This window comes from Carassius gibelio, chromosome A2 (genome assembly GCF_023724105.1).
Source record: "Carassius gibelio isolate Cgi1373 ecotype wild population from Czech Republic chromosome A2, carGib1.2-hapl.c, whole genome shotgun sequence".
NCBI classification, from domain to species: domain Eukaryota; kingdom Metazoa; phylum Chordata; class Actinopteri; order Cypriniformes; family Cyprinidae; genus Carassius; species Carassius gibelio.
In genome coordinates this window covers 6,905,951-6,925,298 of record NC_068372.1, presented here as the reverse complement: position 1 = coordinate 6,925,298, position 19,348 = coordinate 6,905,951, and the positions used below count along the sequence as shown (strand labels likewise).

At 34.4% G+C, this 19,348-nt stretch overlaps 1 protein-coding gene across 4 annotated transcripts in view; it reads left to right on the top strand.

Moving 5' to 3' along the window:
• Positions 1 to 19,348, top strand: part of LOC128025380 (cAMP-specific 3',5'-cyclic phosphodiesterase 4B) — a 56,635-nt gene that overhangs the window by 33,932 nt on the left and 3,355 nt on the right. For 3 of the 4 annotated variants that reach the window (XM_052611704.1, XM_052611709.1, XM_052611717.1), the window contains 8 exons: positions 10,194 to 10,306; positions 14,297 to 14,390; positions 16,961 to 17,145; positions 17,236 to 17,334; positions 17,424 to 17,588; positions 18,587 to 18,686; positions 18,811 to 18,965; positions 19,212 to 19,334. In XM_052611704.1, the coding sequence (XP_052467664.1) occupies positions 10,194 to 10,306; positions 14,297 to 14,390; positions 16,961 to 17,145; positions 17,236 to 17,334; positions 17,424 to 17,588; positions 18,587 to 18,686; positions 18,811 to 18,965; positions 19,212 to 19,334 (1,034 nt within the window). Of the gene's footprint in view, positions 1 to 10,193; positions 10,307 to 13,719; positions 14,097 to 14,296; positions 14,391 to 16,960; positions 17,146 to 17,235; positions 17,335 to 17,423; positions 17,589 to 18,586; positions 18,687 to 18,810; positions 18,966 to 19,211; positions 19,335 to 19,348 lie in introns of those variants that run through there. The other variant, XM_052611725.1, reaches the window with a different exon arrangement.

Below are 19,348 nucleotides of genomic sequence, written 5' to 3'. Positions count from 1 at the left end.
TTTTCCATACTGTCCCAACTTTTTCTGATTTGGGGTTGTATTATTTATTAGCATTGTTGCAATTTACATCTGTGGTCAGAAATTATCCAGGCCTTATGGCATATATATCTTATCTGAAGGTAAAAAAACAAAACAAAAAAACTTATTTTAATATATATGTATTATTTTAATCATTATTATTATTGGTTAAATTATTATGTTTTTGCTGTTATTATTATTTTAATTTTAAAATAACAACAATATTAAAATAATTGCTATTGTTTTTATTTATATATTTATTCATTATGCTGGTTTTAATAATAATCATAATCACAAACAAATTAGCTTAAAAAAATCTAATGTCTTATTTTATTATAGATTTATTGTATCTTTTTGATTTTTATTTTTGATTTAATATTATTGTTTTTGTTGTTGATATCAGTAATAATAATAATAATAATAACAATTATTGTTGTTGATTTTAATATTTGTCATCATCATCATCATCATAAATTTACATCATAAAACAAAAACATATCAGTATAACCCATATATAGTCCCGTTGTTCCTATAAATAAGTATCTTACACCATAATTTTGAGTAAAACTGTGTTTAACTCTATAGAATCAAGTTGTGATTACAACTGTGTGTCTTCAACTGAATCATAAGTCAAAGTTGCAGAGAGAGAGGTTTTTCAGTGTCATTGTGCCGTCATAATGCTCCGCTGCCAGTGCCCTGGCCCTGAACCGCAGCTTCATAAAACACTTCCAGAGAAATTAGGGAGGAACAGAGAGGCAGAAAAAACCCAGAAAATAAAGAGAAGAACTTTCATCAGGAGCCAGGCTCTTCAGGGAGAGAGGTCTCATCCTCGGCCTCTGTTTATACTTTCTCTGGCTCTGCCAAGGGCCCGTCATGATGGAGCAGGAAGGATGAATGACAGAAAATAAAAACACTGCCTCGTCACATGCCACTTAGTAAATTTCAAACAAAAATACATTCGTTAGGTTTCAACTTGCAATACGACACATGCGTATAATGCAATACTGTTTAAAATGAAGACCAATAATATTATTGCACTTTCTGGTTGTCAGATGATAGTGGATCTTGTGCACAGTCAATGTACATCTTTAGACACAAAAGAAGCAATGACTTCATCCATCCACTAAATAACACCAGCTGGTTAATAAAAACTGGCTCAAAGCATCATGTGTTTGCAGATTCCACTTTAGTTTGATATTTAGATATCTTTAAGTGTGAACTAATTATCCACAATCGTCATGAAACCAATAATTAGTTGGAGTTTTTATGTGAGAGTGGATGTGAATGAGTAAACTGTTTTTGCGGTTACCGTGCTGATACAACTCAGACATTATCTGGTTCACATTCTGCCGAGATGATACAGGACGTGCAAACACACAATGCTTGCATGCTGGAGTGTGTGAGACTTTACATGTTTGTGCAGCTAGATATTTTGGGACATGTGACCCTGGTAGTAGAAGTTTAACCAGCTGCAGCTGAACTTGTTATTCATAATAATATTTTATAATATTATTAATAATTATATAAATATTGATTAACAAACTATGCAAATATAACTTCATTAACTATTAGTCCAAATCTGTGAGAACTATTATGTTATGTTATGTTATGTTATGTTATGTTATATATTATATTATTTACTTGCTTACAAAACTCAGCAAATATGCACTTCATTATATTTTCATATGATTTTACTACTTATTACTTATTTTTTTATAAATATATGTTTTACATATTTTCCACTGGGGATATATATATATATATATATATATATATATATATATATATATATATATATATATATATATATATATATATATATATATATATATATAAAACCCCTGTAAAATATTACTATATTTATAGTTTAGATTTTTTTTTTTTTACCTTATTTCAGAAGTTTTTTAATAAAGATTAAGTATTTTGTATATGTGAAGGATCAGTTTATGACACTGCTTATGTTTCCTGCTTAAAAAGGACAGTAAGACGAATCCTTACGGTTTCAAAATGTGTGGAAATGCATTTTTGTTGCTTCAATTTTAATGTTTTTGCAAGAATTTTTTTTTTCTTTTCCCCGATCTGTTTTCCTCTCAGATGTTTTCTCTCACATCGCAATTCCAGTCCAGATTTTGGGTTCGCCCGTGCAGGCTGCAGAGCGGCAGTGCAGGTCTGAAAGCATTGCACCCTGGTTAGTATTTGAATTATGCCATTGACGTCAGCAGAGCTGTAAAGCTGACCGGCGTCCCTTCCCTAAAGTCATTTCTGGCCAAGTGCTCTCTATGGTGCATTGTGGAGGCTGTCAAACCGGCACAAGATGAGTTGCAGACGTGAAAGAGAGAGAGCAAGAATGAAATAAAGCAAAGGAGAGGGAGTGTGTGGAAAGAACTGTTTGTCGGTGATACAGCAGCAGATGTAGGTTGAGATAAAAAAACACTGCGTAGACAGTGAAAGTTAGACCCCCGTCTAAGTGTTTCGTAGGAGCAATAAATGTCAAATAACCTACACAAGACCCTCTCAGCCCATAATGCAGATTGTGCGGCAAAACTGTAAAAGGCCCACAGAATTAATAGAAAAATAAATTGCGATCAAGTTGTTTTTCTTTTTTCCTGGTGCAGTAATTCTCCTTATAACATTGCAATGCAAAAATTATGATATTTAAGATAACTAATGTTTTTTTGTTTTTGTTTTTTACTGTTAGCAGGACTCAAGTCTTTTGTCCGAACAACAGATAAGCACGTCCGTCATATTTGGCAACCAGCCCGAATGCAGTTGACCCCAATGACACAGTGTTGATTCATGAAGCCGTTTGGCATTCTAGTCCTCCTGCCCACGTGCGAAGCCCAGACAAACAAAAACAAGAGTGGGTCGCTGAGAGCCAACGAGACGTGCCAGAGAACAAACATGTGCTGGGCCTCCAGAGCGTGATCCAGTCATCTTAACTCCAGCGATCCATCAGCTCAACCTCCACGCTTCCTTTGTTTGTGTGTGGGTTAGACATCCCAGACTGCTTTATTATTTTTGGAAACAAAATTTGGATCAAAATAACGGGAACACTTTATTTTAAATACCATTCTCTTTATTTACTAGAAGCTTATTAGCATGCATGCTACTGGCATATTGCCTGTTTATTAGTACTTATATAGCACATATTTATGCCTTATTCTACATGACCATATTTCAGATCCCTTAATCCACCCTATACTTAACAGCTAGAAGTTTATTTAGAGGAAATTCTTATAGTTAATAGTGAATATGTGGTCCCTAATCTTAAGTGTTACCTTAAAATAATTGAATTCTTGAAAAAAAAAAGTTAAAAATAGCATTTTTTAAACTGCTTCACTGCTTATTAATATTTGAAAAACCTTTATCCACCAAATCAGAGTAGTCCAACCCACATTCAGAAAATTACAGAAAACAAAACTATTAAACTATTGAAAACAGTTTCCATTTAATTAAATAAAGCTGAAATAAAATATCAATATTAGATGATAAAACATAAATTAATAAAAAATAAATTAAATAAGTTTAAACCCTAGTACTAAAATTACTAAAAAATTTAAAATAAAATACGTTTTTAAAAAAGAAAAAGTAATATAAATAACAGAAGTGCATAACAAAATTCCTAAAACTAAAATTAAAATATAAAAATACAAGACATGGATAGTTCAGGCTGTCAATTTAATATTAGTATTTTTCATGAAAATATTTGAATAGTGTTTTAACTAAACATTATTAAACTATTATAAATTTGTGTTTGACAATTTTTTTTTTTTTTCACTTATTGTGAATGCTCTGTTATTGACCCATATAACAAAAAATGAACAAACATTACTTGTCCTACACATTTAGTATCTGCTGTGTTTTATGAATGATGTCTCGAATTGTGCAGCTTGTTGAGGAGAGGAGTGCGATTACTCACCTTTATTTTTTATTTTTTGCTTTGATACTGTTATTATATTTTTTGTGCAATTTGCCATTTTTGAATGGAAGATGTTAGTACGGATGAAAAGTCCCATACACTTAAAGGGTTAGTTCACCCAAATAGCAAAATTATGTCATTAATAACTCCCCCTCATGTCGTTCCAAACCCGTGAGACCTCCGTTTATCTTCAGAACACAGTTTAAGATATTTTAGATTTAGTCTGAGAGCTCTCAGTCCCTCCATTGAAGCTGTGTGTACAGTACACTGTCCATGTCCAGAAAGGTAAGAAAAACATCTTCAAAGTAGTCCATGTGACATCAGAGCTCAGTTAGAATTTGTTGAAGCATCGAAAATACATTTCGGTCAAAAATGTAAAAAAATTACGACTTTATTCAGCATTGTCTTCTCTTCCGTGTCTTTTGTGAGTGCGACACATCAGCAGTGTTATACATCAACAGTCAAAGCAGTCACACTCACAACAGTGTCACATGGACTACTTTGATGATGTTTTTTCTTACCTTTCTGGACATGGACAGTAGACCGTTCACACAGTTTCAATGGAGGGACTGAGAGCTCTCGGACTAAAGGAAGTACCTGAGTTGACTCAAACTAGTAAGCAACCACCTAGATCTGCATAAAAAGGGCATAGAAACACTCTGGAAATCACCCACAAAACCTTGGCAAGTTTTGCATGTTCATACACCATTTACATTTTCTTCAGCAATGTCATTCTAATTAGAATTTTCCTTACGAACAGCCCATCATTCAGGAGCCAAGCAGAAAAGCGTCAGGCGTCACACAGGACACATGGTCTGCAGACCCAATCTGTCTCATTTTCAGTGAATGCTTTGATAAAGCATTATACGGCATCAGCCTGTCCGCTCCATTATGAAGTCATTATGACTAGCAAAAGCGTCTGAATCACACAGCTGTCGTGCGTTTGCAGCTTTATGAGTCACATTCAGCAGACCGCTCGAAACGAGAAGCTGTTTGCCTCTTTATGGGTGAAATCAGGAAAACCTGGCCCATATATCAGCGATGTGGCCCGGGACACGAGCACACAGAGAGAAGCAGTGTACGCCGGCGAGGGGAGGAGGGGATGCTGGAACAGAGGTGGTTTTGTGGGACAGAGAGGATGCTGGGTAAATCTTTTGTAAAGAGAGTTGTAAAGTAGGCCCATCAAACAGAAATGTAGGTGCTCTGTAGACCTTAGCAAGGAAGGTTTGACTTCTGAAAGGTCAATGGTAAAGAGTCTCAGCGTTCACTTACTGCTGATGTACGTCACAGGGTTGGGCGAAAGGGAAATTATGAAACACCTTGTGACATTTACTCTGAGTTTAATAATCGATTTGTGTAATTGTGCCAGATCTGCGTGATGTGCAATCAGTGTTCATGTGACGTCTTTGATGCACTCAAGTTTGTAGCTGTCATTGATTTTATTACATTTTTTCCTCATTGTAAGAAAGATAATGCAGAGGTTGATTGATATAAACGAACATTATGCAAGCCACACCACTATAATGTTGACTTTGAACATTAAACTTTTTTTCCTTTGTAAAGTGTAAGGAGGATGAGTTGTCAGTTCATCTGACAACTGTTAAAAGTAAGATGCATCTTATGATAGTTTGTCATGATTTTATCTGCTATACCCTTTACCCTGCATCACATGCACAACAGAATACACACAATCTGCATCAAGAGGAAACATCTCAATCAGACTGAGCTTTTTATTTATTTATTTGTGGTTGTTAGGGCGTAACTATACTTTGTTCAAATCCCTCACTCCAAGTATGAGTAACAGTAATAGTAGTCATTATGTTTGATACTAAACTGAAGAAATAAAAACTATTTCCACTCACACTTTTCACATACTCCAATAACTTTTGCTTTATTTACAAAAAAAAAAATGTAAATAAGACAAAGTATTTGAAAAATAGCCTTCTTATTTATATAATAATATTAATACTAAAACGTATGTTAAAATAATATATTATTATTATATGAATACATTTTAATTATTATTATTATTATAATGGACATAATTAAATTTTGTATTTGTATTAATACTCAAATCCGGTTCACCAAGGATGCATTTATTTGATCAAAATGCAGTAATACAGTAACAGTAACTCAGTAATAATGTTTAAAATTGTCCATTATATATACATGTACATATATACAAATATGCATATAATTAAATGACTATTTTGGTTGTTTCCTTTGTAAAGTGTAAGGTGGATGAGTTGTCAGTTCAGGACAGATTGTCCTGATGATTTTTGAGTGTTGTTAAAGGTGAGATGTTTCCTGTTTCGATTGTTTGTCACGATTTTATCTGCTACTGAACCTGTATTTGTACTATTGAAGTTACTACCCTTCACCCTGCATCACATGAACTACAGAATACAACACAATCTGCATCAAGAGGAAACATCTCAGTCAGACTGAAGGACTATTGATATTAAGTATTTATTTTTATTTATTTATTTCATTTTTACACTTAAACTAGTGTATTTAGTGGTTGTTATAGGGCATAACTATACTTTTGCTTTGGGAAACTACAGGGAAAATTCTCGATAACACTTTAGTATAGGGTCCAATTCACACTAATAACTACTTGCTTATTAGCATGTCTATTATTAACATATTGGCTGTTTATTAGTGCTTATAAAGTACATATAATGCATGACTTAACAACTACCTTATAAACTATTAATGAGCAGCAAATAAGGAGTTAATTGAGGCAAAAGTCATAGTTAATGGTTAGTTAATAGTGAGGACCCTAAAATAAAGTGTGACCAAATTCTCTTTTATTATTATTATACTAAACACTATATATTATTAGTAGTAGTAGTAATATTTGGGGTCAGTGCGTTTTTTGTGTTCACCACAATATTTAATAAAAAAAATACAGTTAAAAACAGAAATAATGCTTTAAATATGTAAATTTGATCTTTTCTGTGAGAGTTAAGCTAATTTACTTAATTTTGTCTTGTTTTTTTTTTTCGTCTAAATTGCTTCTTTCAGTTCTCTGATTGTACCGAAAATGATCTTGTCCTTGATTTTAGGCATCACTAGTTGACAGTGGCACATGCTTGGCTTCAGTTAGGCTTCTGGTGAAAGTTGCCCAGTCGTTGTTCTCTCTCAAGCTCCCGTGGCGATGACATATTGATGCTGTTATCCGTGTGTATCCATGCCAGGCTTCAGATCTATACACGCCACTTAAATGGACTCCATATGTGAAACATCTTGAGCGCAGGAGGCTTCTCTCAAACGACCTTATTCATCAGGAGTAATGCACTGTATATCCCTCACAGACGTCAGCAGGGTTAATGCAAACTCTTCACTCGCTTTTACAGCGCTTATGCACATGGCATCCAGAGCTCATTGTTGGATGTGGTCCCTTTATTTGTAGATGCTCACTGGAACTCAGTGATTAACTCATCAGTTATTCTCTAGGGGTCGGAGTGATTGAAGCGTTAGCATTCACGCTAATCTATGCATGTGGTATTTCTGCCACATGACCAGTCTTAACTGTAGTAATTAATTGGCTGTCTTAGTTAAACCACACTTGCTGAATGTTTTGTTTAAAACAGGCTTGATAAATGTTCAGATTTTTAGTCAGTTCCTCATCATCTGGTTGTTTTAATGCATTTAAATGACGAGGTTTTGCCTTAAGATATTATTGTGATTTAAAAGAGGTAAAATGTTTGAATTTTGTGGATAATGTGAGGCCAGAACAACACAAGTTCATGAATAAAGGCACTTCTAGTAATCTCGAATCACATACCATTGTGTTTCTGACTGTGTCAGAGTGCAGTTCATAATGCTACGTGAGGATGTTTTGCATTGTCAGCATTGCCACAGTTTCTTTACCGGTTAAAAAACAACAACAGCAACAGATTATAAAGGAAGTCCACACGGCCAAGATGTAAGCATTACATTTCTGGTTTTCAACAGTAGTGACAGGATAAACATTACATTATAAATGTTGTAATGAAACTAGTGTGATAAATTACACTACCACTCAAAATTTGGTTTGTTTTTTACTTTTTTCTTTCTCTGTTTAAAAAAACTAAGTATTTTATGCTCACCTAAGATGCATTTATTTAATAAAAAAAATAAACCACAAAAACAGAAGTTTAATGAATCCTTTAACTATTTAAATTGGAACGTGATTAAGTTTGTTAAGCAAATTCATGCTAGCTATGCACTGATCATAACTGATTACATGTCATCTGGATTACGTAATCGGATTGCAAAAATGTACTAGTTGTATTACGTGATGTTGATAATAAAAACAATTGAATACATTAGATTTCTCTTTTATGCTGTGTTCACACCAAACGCGAATAGAGCGTCTGGTGCGAATTATTTCAATGTTAAGTCAATGCAAAGGCGCATTTACGAGATCGGCGAAACACATTTTTTAAATAGACGCTGTCATTAAAAATAAAACGCATATTTGAGTTTAAAGCAACTACATTCTCGCCTGAAATACTTTTAAAACTACATGTCATGACACGATAACAGTAAAATTGTGAAAATTATCCGAATAAAAGTGGCGGTTGAAAATGCTGCGTGAACTCAGCTGGCAGAAGCCGCCCCATGACGCAAATTCACGTCTGTTGTGAAGGTAATATCACGCGCGAATGAAGCGAATGATCTCAAAATGGTCAAGCGGCAAACTAGACGCGGTAGATGCGAATTTGATGCTCTATTCGCGTTTGGTGTGAACACAGCATTATAACAATAATCCCATTCAAATATGTAAACAAGTTACAGATCATAAGTAATCTAAAAGTAATTCAAAAGTAATCAGAATAGATGAACTAAAATGAGTCATCTATAAATGTCATTACTGCCTAAAATGCTTTCACATGTAACTTGTAATCAGTAACAGACTAAAATGTGTAATGCACTTGCATACTTGTAGACAGTATGCATCTGACCTGAGCTTTCTGGTGTTGTGTGTACAGATGCGTGAGTAGAGTTTGAACTGAAAGCCAGATGAACTTAATAAATGTAAATGTAGACAGCATTTCATTCTTTCTTCGTGCAATGTTTTGCCATCTTTGTGAAATCTATAGCTGCAGCCTGAGGGAAGGCTCCAGTCTGAGCGACGCATGGAAATCTGCTCCATGATTTAGCAGCATCTCAACCTCAGGGGAAGTGGTTTACTTTGCTTGGCTCCTGTTGAGCTTTGACTGGATGCTGGCCAGCAAGGGGAGTAAAGTTTGCCTCTCAGGTTCTCCTGCAAACACAGCCCTGGCTTTGATTTCATAGCTCCTTCTCGTTAGCCCTATTGGGGATCAAATGGAGGTGATTTGTGATCTCTCACTGAATCTAAATGCTGATACCACCTTTGAAAAGCCCTGTGTCTGCTGTAAGATCAAAGTGAATGCTCACGGTGAGAGTGGTGGAGTCATTCACACTGACGGATGCATTGCAGAGCCTTTCTGCAGGATTTGTACTGGATGGGATTCCTTCCTCTCAGCTTTAGGCCATTTCCATGTTGTCTTGTCAACTCTTTGTACAGTCTTTATTCTTTATTGTCACTGGTAGGCTATATTTTCACCTTTTTAAATTAGACAAATTGTTTAACTATACCACCCCACCCCACAATTTATTTATTTTTTCTTGCTCAAAACCATAATACAATTCTATAATTTTCATTCATTCCAAAAAGGGTTGACTATATGTCTTTTTATTTTATTTTATATTTTAATATTGTATTTTGTATTGTACTGTACTGTGTGTATATACAAATTCAAATGCATCATTTTATTGTTGTTTTGGGTTGAAATATGATTTTTTTTTAATGAGATTCATCCATCAAGATAAATTACTAACAATATAATTTAGCATTAATCATTCTTTCCTCAATTTGGGTTCAATGAACTAGATTTTCAGTCAACAGAAGTGGAGAGAAATAGGGAATGAGTTTTGAGTCCCTCCCACTAAGCTCCCCTGGGTCTGAGGCTCATTGACACATCAGCACAGAGAGAGAGAGAGAGAGAGAGAGAGAGACTTGCAGACAGACTGCACAGTAGGTGAGTTTGGAGACCGAGCCGGTGACACAATGGAAAAGACTATGAAGCGAACCGTGTGTTATTAATCCAGCTACTATCAGTGCAGAATGACTACATCAGCAGCCTTCAGCCCACCATGAAAGATCTCTGCTCCTCCATCTGCACCGCTCCCGCCGGACAGCAGAGGCTGGATCCTGAATACATATCCGTGTGTCTCTTACCAGATGAATCCTACCAGAAGATGGCCGTGGAGACCATGGAGGAGCTAGACTGGTGCCTGGACCAGCTGGAGACCATCCAGACGTACCGCTCCGTCAGTGACATGGCCTCCAACAAGGTGAGACGGCAGCTCGTCTGCTCCCTCTCCACCTCTGCGTGGCTGCAAACAGCAGGGCATCTTTATGCATGTTTTCACAGAAATCCAAATATCAAATTTCAATACTATGGCATCTCTGCAAAAGCCCTCTTTTTGAAAATTGTATTTTTTGTGTATGTATTGCAAACTTTGTTGGTTTGAGAATTTTCAGTTTTTGATAGAAGAGTTCTTTTTCACTTGGAGGCCTAGTAATAAGTTAAAATTTTGTTGGAATATCAATGAGATTCAGTAAGGAGGATTTGCCAATCTCTTGTGGCATTCTGCAAATACTACTTAAAGGGACAATCCACCCCAAAATGATCCCTCTCTCATCATTCACTCACCCTCATGTCACTGCAAACCTCTGTGCACACACTAAAAGATGTTTTGAAGATTGATTGCAGTCAAACACCTTTGGTTCCCATTGACTTCCATTGAATTTTTTATCCATACAATGCAAGTCTATGGAAACCAGAACTGTTTAGTTAACAACATTCTTCAAAATATCTTCTTTTGTGTCCAGCATTCAGGTTTGTGATGACATGAGGGTGAGTAAATTATGACAGAATTTTCCTTAAACTAAACTATCGCTTTAAGTATCGTTTATGATGATTTATATCTGATATTCAGAGTTATTAGTTGCTTGTCTCAGACTCTCTGTCATCTTCTTATAGTCTGCTGGTTCTAGTTTGTCACTGCTCTCAAATGCAGTTTTGAATCCTGGACTTTTGTTTTGTTTTTGGCGTGTGTTGGTACGTGAATACAGTATGTGGTTGGTCTTGTAGCTACAGTGTCTATGAGATTAATACGTCATTAATGATGAGATATTGATGTGAGATCTAGAGATATTGCCACATTTATATGTCAACAGGAAATCGTGCAGTGAGAACTTGATTGATTGTCCGATTGTTACCCAAAGAATTGCAAACATGGAAATAAGGAAACATTAAAAATAATGTAGGTTAAATATAATATCTTGATGAAAGGCACCTGGCCTGAACAATTATTTTAGCTATCACATGAATTAAATTCTGTATGTGTGGGTGGTTATTGATTCAGTGTATTTACTGGAATCATTTTGGAAAGGAAACCGCTGAAACACTCATTACTTAGAGTGAAAAACGCAGGTTTTATTTGAGTAGCTCCGCTGGCACTGGCCTCTGTTTTAGCTGTGACCCCATTGCTTTGTTTACCCTGTTCTCTTATCAGATGAAGATAGAGAGCATGGAGTAACAGAGGACACACGTTACCTCAGGACATTCAAGCATTAGACTGCAGTTTATCATATAATTCAGTTATTAATTATATTTCACATTATAGAATTTTAGCTGGAGCATAATATCATTAAAAAAAAAATGTAACTATATTATTTAATATGTAAAAATGCTTTTCCGAAATTGTAAATAAAACCGGGAATATTGTATTTTTTACAGAAAAATAATATTTCAGTCTTTCAAATTTAATTCAGTTTTATTGCCATTTCTTTGTAATTATTTGTGAAAAAGAAGAAGTTGAGAAAGTTTTATTTGATTACTATTCCAAGTTTATTTCGGTGTATGTATGGTTATTTTTAGATATTTGTTTTTAGGGTTCTGTTAATTTTTTTTCAAATTAAAAAAGATTTCGATACTTTGTATATACTGTATATATTTTAAATCTATTAAAAAGATTTTTTAAGTTACATAAATTATGGGTTAATATACAGACTGCAGAACTCTAAATCTAGTCTAAGTGATTATTTCAAAATAATTTTTTATTGTTGGTTTATTAATAGTAGTGGAATATTTCTTTAACATGGAAAGGCAACACATAATGAAATTCAGCTACGTTGTGCAAGTCTATAATTCACGTCATAAAATCTGAAAAACAAAGCCTGAGTGGTCTTGTGATGCCGTTGAAGTTCTTGCAGTAGTAATCGAGTGAGTTCCCCCCGTGTGCAGTCAGAGCATGACTAGCGTGGTCTCAGCGCTTCTACCTGAGGCTGCAGACAGAGAGAGAGAGGGAGGGAGGCGCTGGGAGTCGTGAGGGAGGAGCGCACGTCCACAGCGAGGTGAATCACTCAGCGCTTTGTCTAACGCATTTCCTGACACCCGTCAAAGTGAGCTCACAGGCACTGCCGTGCCACATGCTCACCAAGAGTGCACGAAACCTCACCGCTGCAACAATGGGACTATGCTACTCAGGGAAAAGGAAAAAGTTTGGTGTGCTAAAAAGCTGGAGAGAGGTGAGTTAGTGCAAGGTTTTGGGGATTTTTGAACAAATTCTGGCTTTGCTCTTTTTTTTTTGCTGAAGCAACTGATTTCATCTTTGTTATTGGAGACTGGTTGTCCTCTTTTGTTTAAGATATTGGCTTATGCTTTATGTGGTTATAAGAAATGAGAACATATCAGCTCAGATCTGTCTTTCATTTCTGGAAGTTTAAATGTTTAGATATGTGCAAAAATGTTAAGCAGTTTGACTTTCTTAACTTTGTTGTGTGTTAGATTTTATCTTACAGCAACACTTTTAATTATAAGGTTACACTTAAATAATGAATTGATACTATTAATTTATGTTATAAAATATTTATTTATTTACACTTTTTGTAAACAATTTAGTATTTTAAAATGACTCTTAAAAAAAAAAAAAAAAAAAAAAAACCTTTGGGTCAAATATGAACTAATCAAACCTTTTGGTTAGAAAAATGTAATTTAAAATTTAACTCAGTAGTTGGGTTAGTCCATATTTGACCTAAAGTTGAGTTGAAACAACCCAGAATTTTTTAGAGTGTATCCTGTTATAAAATCTGTTAGATTTTATAATAATTTATTATGAGGTTAAATTGGTTAAATCCGGTACTATAAAATATGTATTATATTTTATATAAACAAAATTTTAATAAATTGAAAAATTAATTATTATTATTATTACAAAGTATTTTTGATTGGAACTGCTAAAACATCTAGACTTGTTTACCTCAGTTCAACAGTATCTAATATTAACTGAAGTGCACTTACATTGCATTTATTTATTTAACAGAAGCTTTCATCCAATTCAATTAGCAAGATGTATATTTTAGAAATGTTGCATTCCCTGGGAAAATATATATATTCGCTTCATTCAGTAAGCAGTTGCAAAACAGTGTTCATAGCTTCCCAGCAGAACAACATATTGCGGAAACACAGCAGATAGGAACAGATATGTCACTTGGTATTAAATGTGGAGGATGTGCAAGACTGATTAATCATTTTAGCATTTCTGTGCGAGTTAACTGCATGTCTGGCGTTTTTTTTTTTTTTTTTCTTCGTTTTTTTACTTTTTTTTCATGCAAAGGTTTATGAGAATTTGCTCGGATATGAAGATAAAAAAAAAAAAAAAAAAAAAAAAAAAACCTGCAGGCCAAAGACCATAAAGGAATTATACCTGTTACTTTATAAAAGTTAATTATAAAATGTTGAATGATGAATTGTAGCAGCAATTGCATATAAATTTCAATAAATAGAAATGGCTAGTTCAGCAAGTAAAAAGGCAGGGAATGTGGAGTGTAAAGACAGGAGAGAGAGAGAAAGATAGAGAGAAGGAAGGGTGAAAAGGAGACTGAAAACAACCGAGAGAGAAAAACGACTCTCAGATGCAGCAGATCTTGTGGAATTCTGTCTGGATCTCTCCTGGAGCTTTCTGGGACGCAGAGGGATGAGATGAGGAGAGACGTTCAGGGTTTAGGCTTCTAACGGAAGACTCCGACATGTCTGAAGTCAACTATTTGCTCTCGGTGTCCTGGGGTTACATTAAGGTGTGTGTTTGTGAGAGAGTTACTCACTGGAACACATTGTTAACCGTGTATTTTTCTAATTTCATTCATTTGTTTAATTTGGATGTCGCTTGAGTTCCTTGCATTGCTCGGTAAAAATATAATACGAGAACTGGCCATTCGTGCAATAAGTTTAGAAATACTGATACTGTATAAAGACTTGTCTTTTTTGTGTGTTTTAGTTCAAGAGGATGTTGAATCGGGAACTGACACATCTGTCTGAGATGAGCCGCTCTGGAAACCAGGTGTCCGAGTTCATCTCCAACACATTCTTAGGTGAGTCTGAACATTATCTTCATACCATGATTCAAACATATTACACGCTGACTGATTGTTCCTTTGTAAACCCTTATTCAAGAAATAGAACATTCATTTTATTGCTTATATGAATAGAATAGAATAGAACTCATAAATAAATGTGTATTCAGTGTATTTCATGCAATTTAAAACATATTTAAATAAAGAAATGAATTATTACTTTTATTAAGCAAAGATGCAATACATTTTGTTTTAAAACTGAAGTAAAAGAGATTTCTATCTAAATAAATCCTGTTCTTTTTAAATTTTATTCATCACAGAAACAATGTTTTCAACATTGATGATAATAATAATAATGTTTCTTGAGCATCAAATCATGTGATGTTGAAGACTGGAAGAATGATGCTGAAAATACAGCTTTGCATCACAATAATAATTACACCTTAAAATATTATCAAATAGAAAACACTTCTTTTAAATTGGAATAATATTTCACAGTTTTACTATTTTTACCATATTTTTAATGAAATAAATGCAGCCCTGGTGAACATGAGAGACCTTTTTCAACAACAATATGCAATACTTTAAGCCACATTAACCTAGAAAAATAGATATGAGATGAGATCGATTGATTGTTTCCATAATCCCACAGTGTTTTTACTACAGTATACAGTGTTTTATTTAGTGGGCTAAACTGAGAAACCAAGACATCTTGAGAAGCCATTCTTCAGATGGTGATAATGATAAAAAGAAACACTCCTCCATGAAAACGCTGATATATTGGACAAGGGGGTTTGATGATGGCTGAATGTCTATGGTTCGCCTGCACCTGTGTTCTTCAAACCAGTCTGATCTGGTCTGGCATCTACAGCAAGAGAGTGTGTGTGAGAGAGAGGAGGGCTGAAACTATAGTCTGCGTCAGATGCCACAGGGTCACTGTACTCTCCTAACCCTGCCGTTCAGAGCCCTGCAGCCTACACACTTACTCACAGAGTCATCGGAGGGGAGATTTTCAGACAAACACTCATAGCATGCAGCGTTAGCCCGAGCTCGCACGCCACTCTACTCTTCAGACTGAGAAACAGAGTAGAAAGAAACTGTGGTTTTGAGGGACGTCACTGGAGGATAAAAAAAAAATCAAGAGATCATCTCAGGAGACTTAGTTTCAAGTATCAAGTTTGTCTCAGATTTTTCGCTTAAATGACCTCAGAAAAAAATAACATTAGATTGTCACCAGCATTGTATACTAAAAAAACATTTTACTTTGTAAAAAAAAAAAAACTCTAATTTGTTTGTCAGATAATTATTTTTTCTTAAACTTTATTTACAGTTTGGTTCAAACCTTTCATTTTTATGTAATATTTATCAAAGACAAAAGCATTCATACAAAGATAATTTATTGTTAAGACAATAATTGGGTAGTATATGTTCTTTAGACATAAGCCAAAATGTTACTTAATGTAGGTCAGTAAAATACTTTTTTGCTTTTTTTAACAACTTAATTTCACTAAATTTAGATTAAGTTTACTTCATACCTTAAATTGAATTTTATCTTATTAAAAAAATATAAAACATTATGTGATAGATTGAAAAAATGACAGTAGACAAGACAGAGTACAGAAAAGTGAACAAACAACACCAACAACAACTAAAAAGTTACCGAAAACCAAATTAAATTCTTAAATTCTCTTTTAGTATTTATCAAAAATATTAATTTTTCCAAAAACTAAATCATTTATACAAAGTAAAAAGATTATTTATTATAAAGATCATAATTTCTTTTTTTATATATAACTTCATTTCACCATAACGGAAAGCTAAATGACCTATAATATGAAAGTAGAATTTTTACTCAAGATAAAACTAAAAACATTTTGTTAGTCAATGTTTTCTAAAAATAAAGGCAACTTTGCAACTTTAAAAGACCTTGATGCTTATTATGATGTCTTTTTTAAAATATGCATCATATTTTCTATAATGTACTAACAAAAGAATTATAATAAAATGCACACTAATTTTTGCAGTCAATAAAGCTAGCAAATATGTTCAAGACAAAACACTATTTAAACAAAATTGTTCTTTGAATTTTCTCTATGGGGAATTACTTGTTTTAAAAAAAAACAGAAACAAAAACACTTGACTTGACTTAATTTTTAGACAAACTGAAGAAAACATGTTTCATATTTTTTATTTAATTTTGTCATTTCATCTTGTTTCAGTGCATATTTAGTTATCCTATTTCCATCAAACTACTTAACTTGCATAACCAGTTAGACTATGTCAGCCAGCTTTTCCAGAAAGACCTTGGCTGTGCTGGTCCAGCTGTACAGAATCAGCATTAAACCAGCCTAAACCAACCTGGACCATCGATCTGGTCTAAGCTTTTCTTTTCATCAGGGAAAACTTCGCTGTAGCATAAACTTGATGAACTTGCCAGAAAGTTTATTGTAGGTGGCTTTCACTAACATCAAACTTAATTTTGCTGACTTGAACTCACTCAGTGAGTCTGTAAGTCATGGTATCTGTTGTGAATTGAGTGTGCGAGTGCTGAAATGAACAATCTCGGGACGAAACCTTTTCCCCTGTAGATAAACAGAATGAACTGGAGATCCCATCGCCCACTCCAAAATCGCGGGACAGAAAGAGGAGGCAGCAGCAGCTGATGACTCAGATCAGCGGGGTGAGGAAGGTCACGCACGGCCCGGGTCTCTCCAGCAGCTGCAGTACGGCCCGCTTCGGCGTCAAAACTGATTCGGAGGACTTGCTCTCAAAGGTATAGTCATCCGTTACAAACCAACTGTTGTGCGGAAATGATGTACTTTTGTATTGTAACTGGACTTATATCCACTCTTGCCTTTTGTAGGACCTGGAGGACATTAACAAGTGGGGTCTGAACATCTTTAAAGTTTCAGAGCACTCTCACCATCGGCCACTGACCTGCATAATGTATGCCATCTTTCAGGTTAGTGTTCAAAGCAAAAATCCCATCGCACATGTCCTGAGATGTGTTTTTAAAAATGAAATGCAACTAAAGCATTTTTTTCTCTGTAGGAGAGAGATTTAATGAAGACATTTAGGATCCCAGTGGATACCTTTGTAATGTACATGATGACCCTAGAAGATCACTACCACGCAGACGTAGCCTATCACAACAGTCTACACGCAGCGGACGTGGCCCAGTCCACACACATCCTGCTGTCCACACCTGCACTGGATGTAAGAAACTCCTACATGTCCTAGAAATGTAGTTATAATGCAGTAAAGCTTTAAAGCTTTATTTATATAACACCTTTCTTTTAAAACAGTTTACAAAGTGTTTAAAAAAAACATAAATGAAAACAAAATTAGAAAGTAAAACAGAAATAAAAAATGTTTCACAACAGCATAAATAAAAATAAAGACAGAAAGAAAGAAAGAATAAATAAATAAAAAAATATAAAATTCAAATGCTTAAACCAATAGAAGTGATTTTATGAAAAAAGCATAAAAATGAGATGAAAAAATTTAAATAAACCCCAAATTTTATGCATAAACAAAAAAACAGAAACAATTTATATTTAAAATAAAATAAAATAAATATAAATGAAAAATTTAAATGAAAAAAGCATATAACCAAATAAGGGAATACATTTTTTAAAGAATTTTAAAACATTTAAACGCTTAAAAAAATGAAAGAATTTTAAATAAAAAGATAAAATACAAGAGATTAAAATACAAATAAAAGAAAAAATGTAAATGCATAAAAATAAAAGAATAGAATTTATACACAAAATAATATAACAGTTAAAATTTAAATGTATTAATTTTTTTTTTATAAAAATACAAATTTAATATTTAAGACAAGACAAAATAAGAGAATAAAAACAAAATGATTTTTTTTTTAATTCAATCCTGTTTCCTTCCACATTTACTGCCAGTCATAGCTGTTTCTGAACCCTTTGATCTGATTTCCCCAGATGTTTCTGATGCACGTTCCCTCTAATCTCTAAACAGCATGCAGTGTTTTGTCTGCAGCTCCTTTTTGCTTTGTCTTCTTTAAACACAAAACATTAAACTTGAAAAGACCAGATGTCTTTATCTGTAAAATATTTTGTTTCATTAAAGGTCAGTGGCAAAAAAATGTCAACTGTTGTGTTACAATGCTTAAACTGTGTGCAATATGCTTTACTCAGTTCAATGCATTGGGGAAAGCTGATCTTTATTATTATCCACAGGCAGTATTTACAGACCTGGAGATCCTTGCCGCTATCTTTGCAGCAGCCATCCATGACGTGGACCACCCAGGGGTCTCAAACCAGTTCCTAATTAATACCAGTAAGTGTGTTTTTATCTACATAGGGGAAACTATGCATACTTATGGATCCAAACTGCTGCAGTTATTGAACAAAAGCCTCAATGTTATGACATCTCTTAAACATCATTGCTGTCTTTACTGCAGACTCCGAGCTGGCGCTAATGTACAATGATGAGTCTGTTCTGGAGAACCACCACCTAGCGGTTGGTTTCAAGCTCTTGCAAGGGGAAAACTGTGATATCTTCCAAAACCTCTCCAAGAAGCAGCGACAGACTCTCAGGAAAATGGTCATTGATCTGGTAGGCATCTTTACGCTTTTAGTGTTCACAGAGAAGTTACTTTCAAACCAAGAAGAAAAATCCGTGTGGGACACTTTTTCACCCTCACACCAATCTCCCAATTATGCCTAATTGAAATTTCATCAAGATTTCATTAGAGCATGCCTGCACCAATGTAATGAAAACATGGCCACGGTCATATATATACATAAACAGACCATAAAAGAAAAAATCTACAGCACCCTAAGTCTCAATATCGTTCCATAGGTACTAGCAACAGACATGTCCAAGCACATGAGTTTACTGGCTGACTTGAAGACAATGGTTGAGACCAAGAAGGTGACCAGTTCAGGAGTGTTGCTTCTTGACAACTATACGGACAGAATACAGGTGAGTTCTGGCTT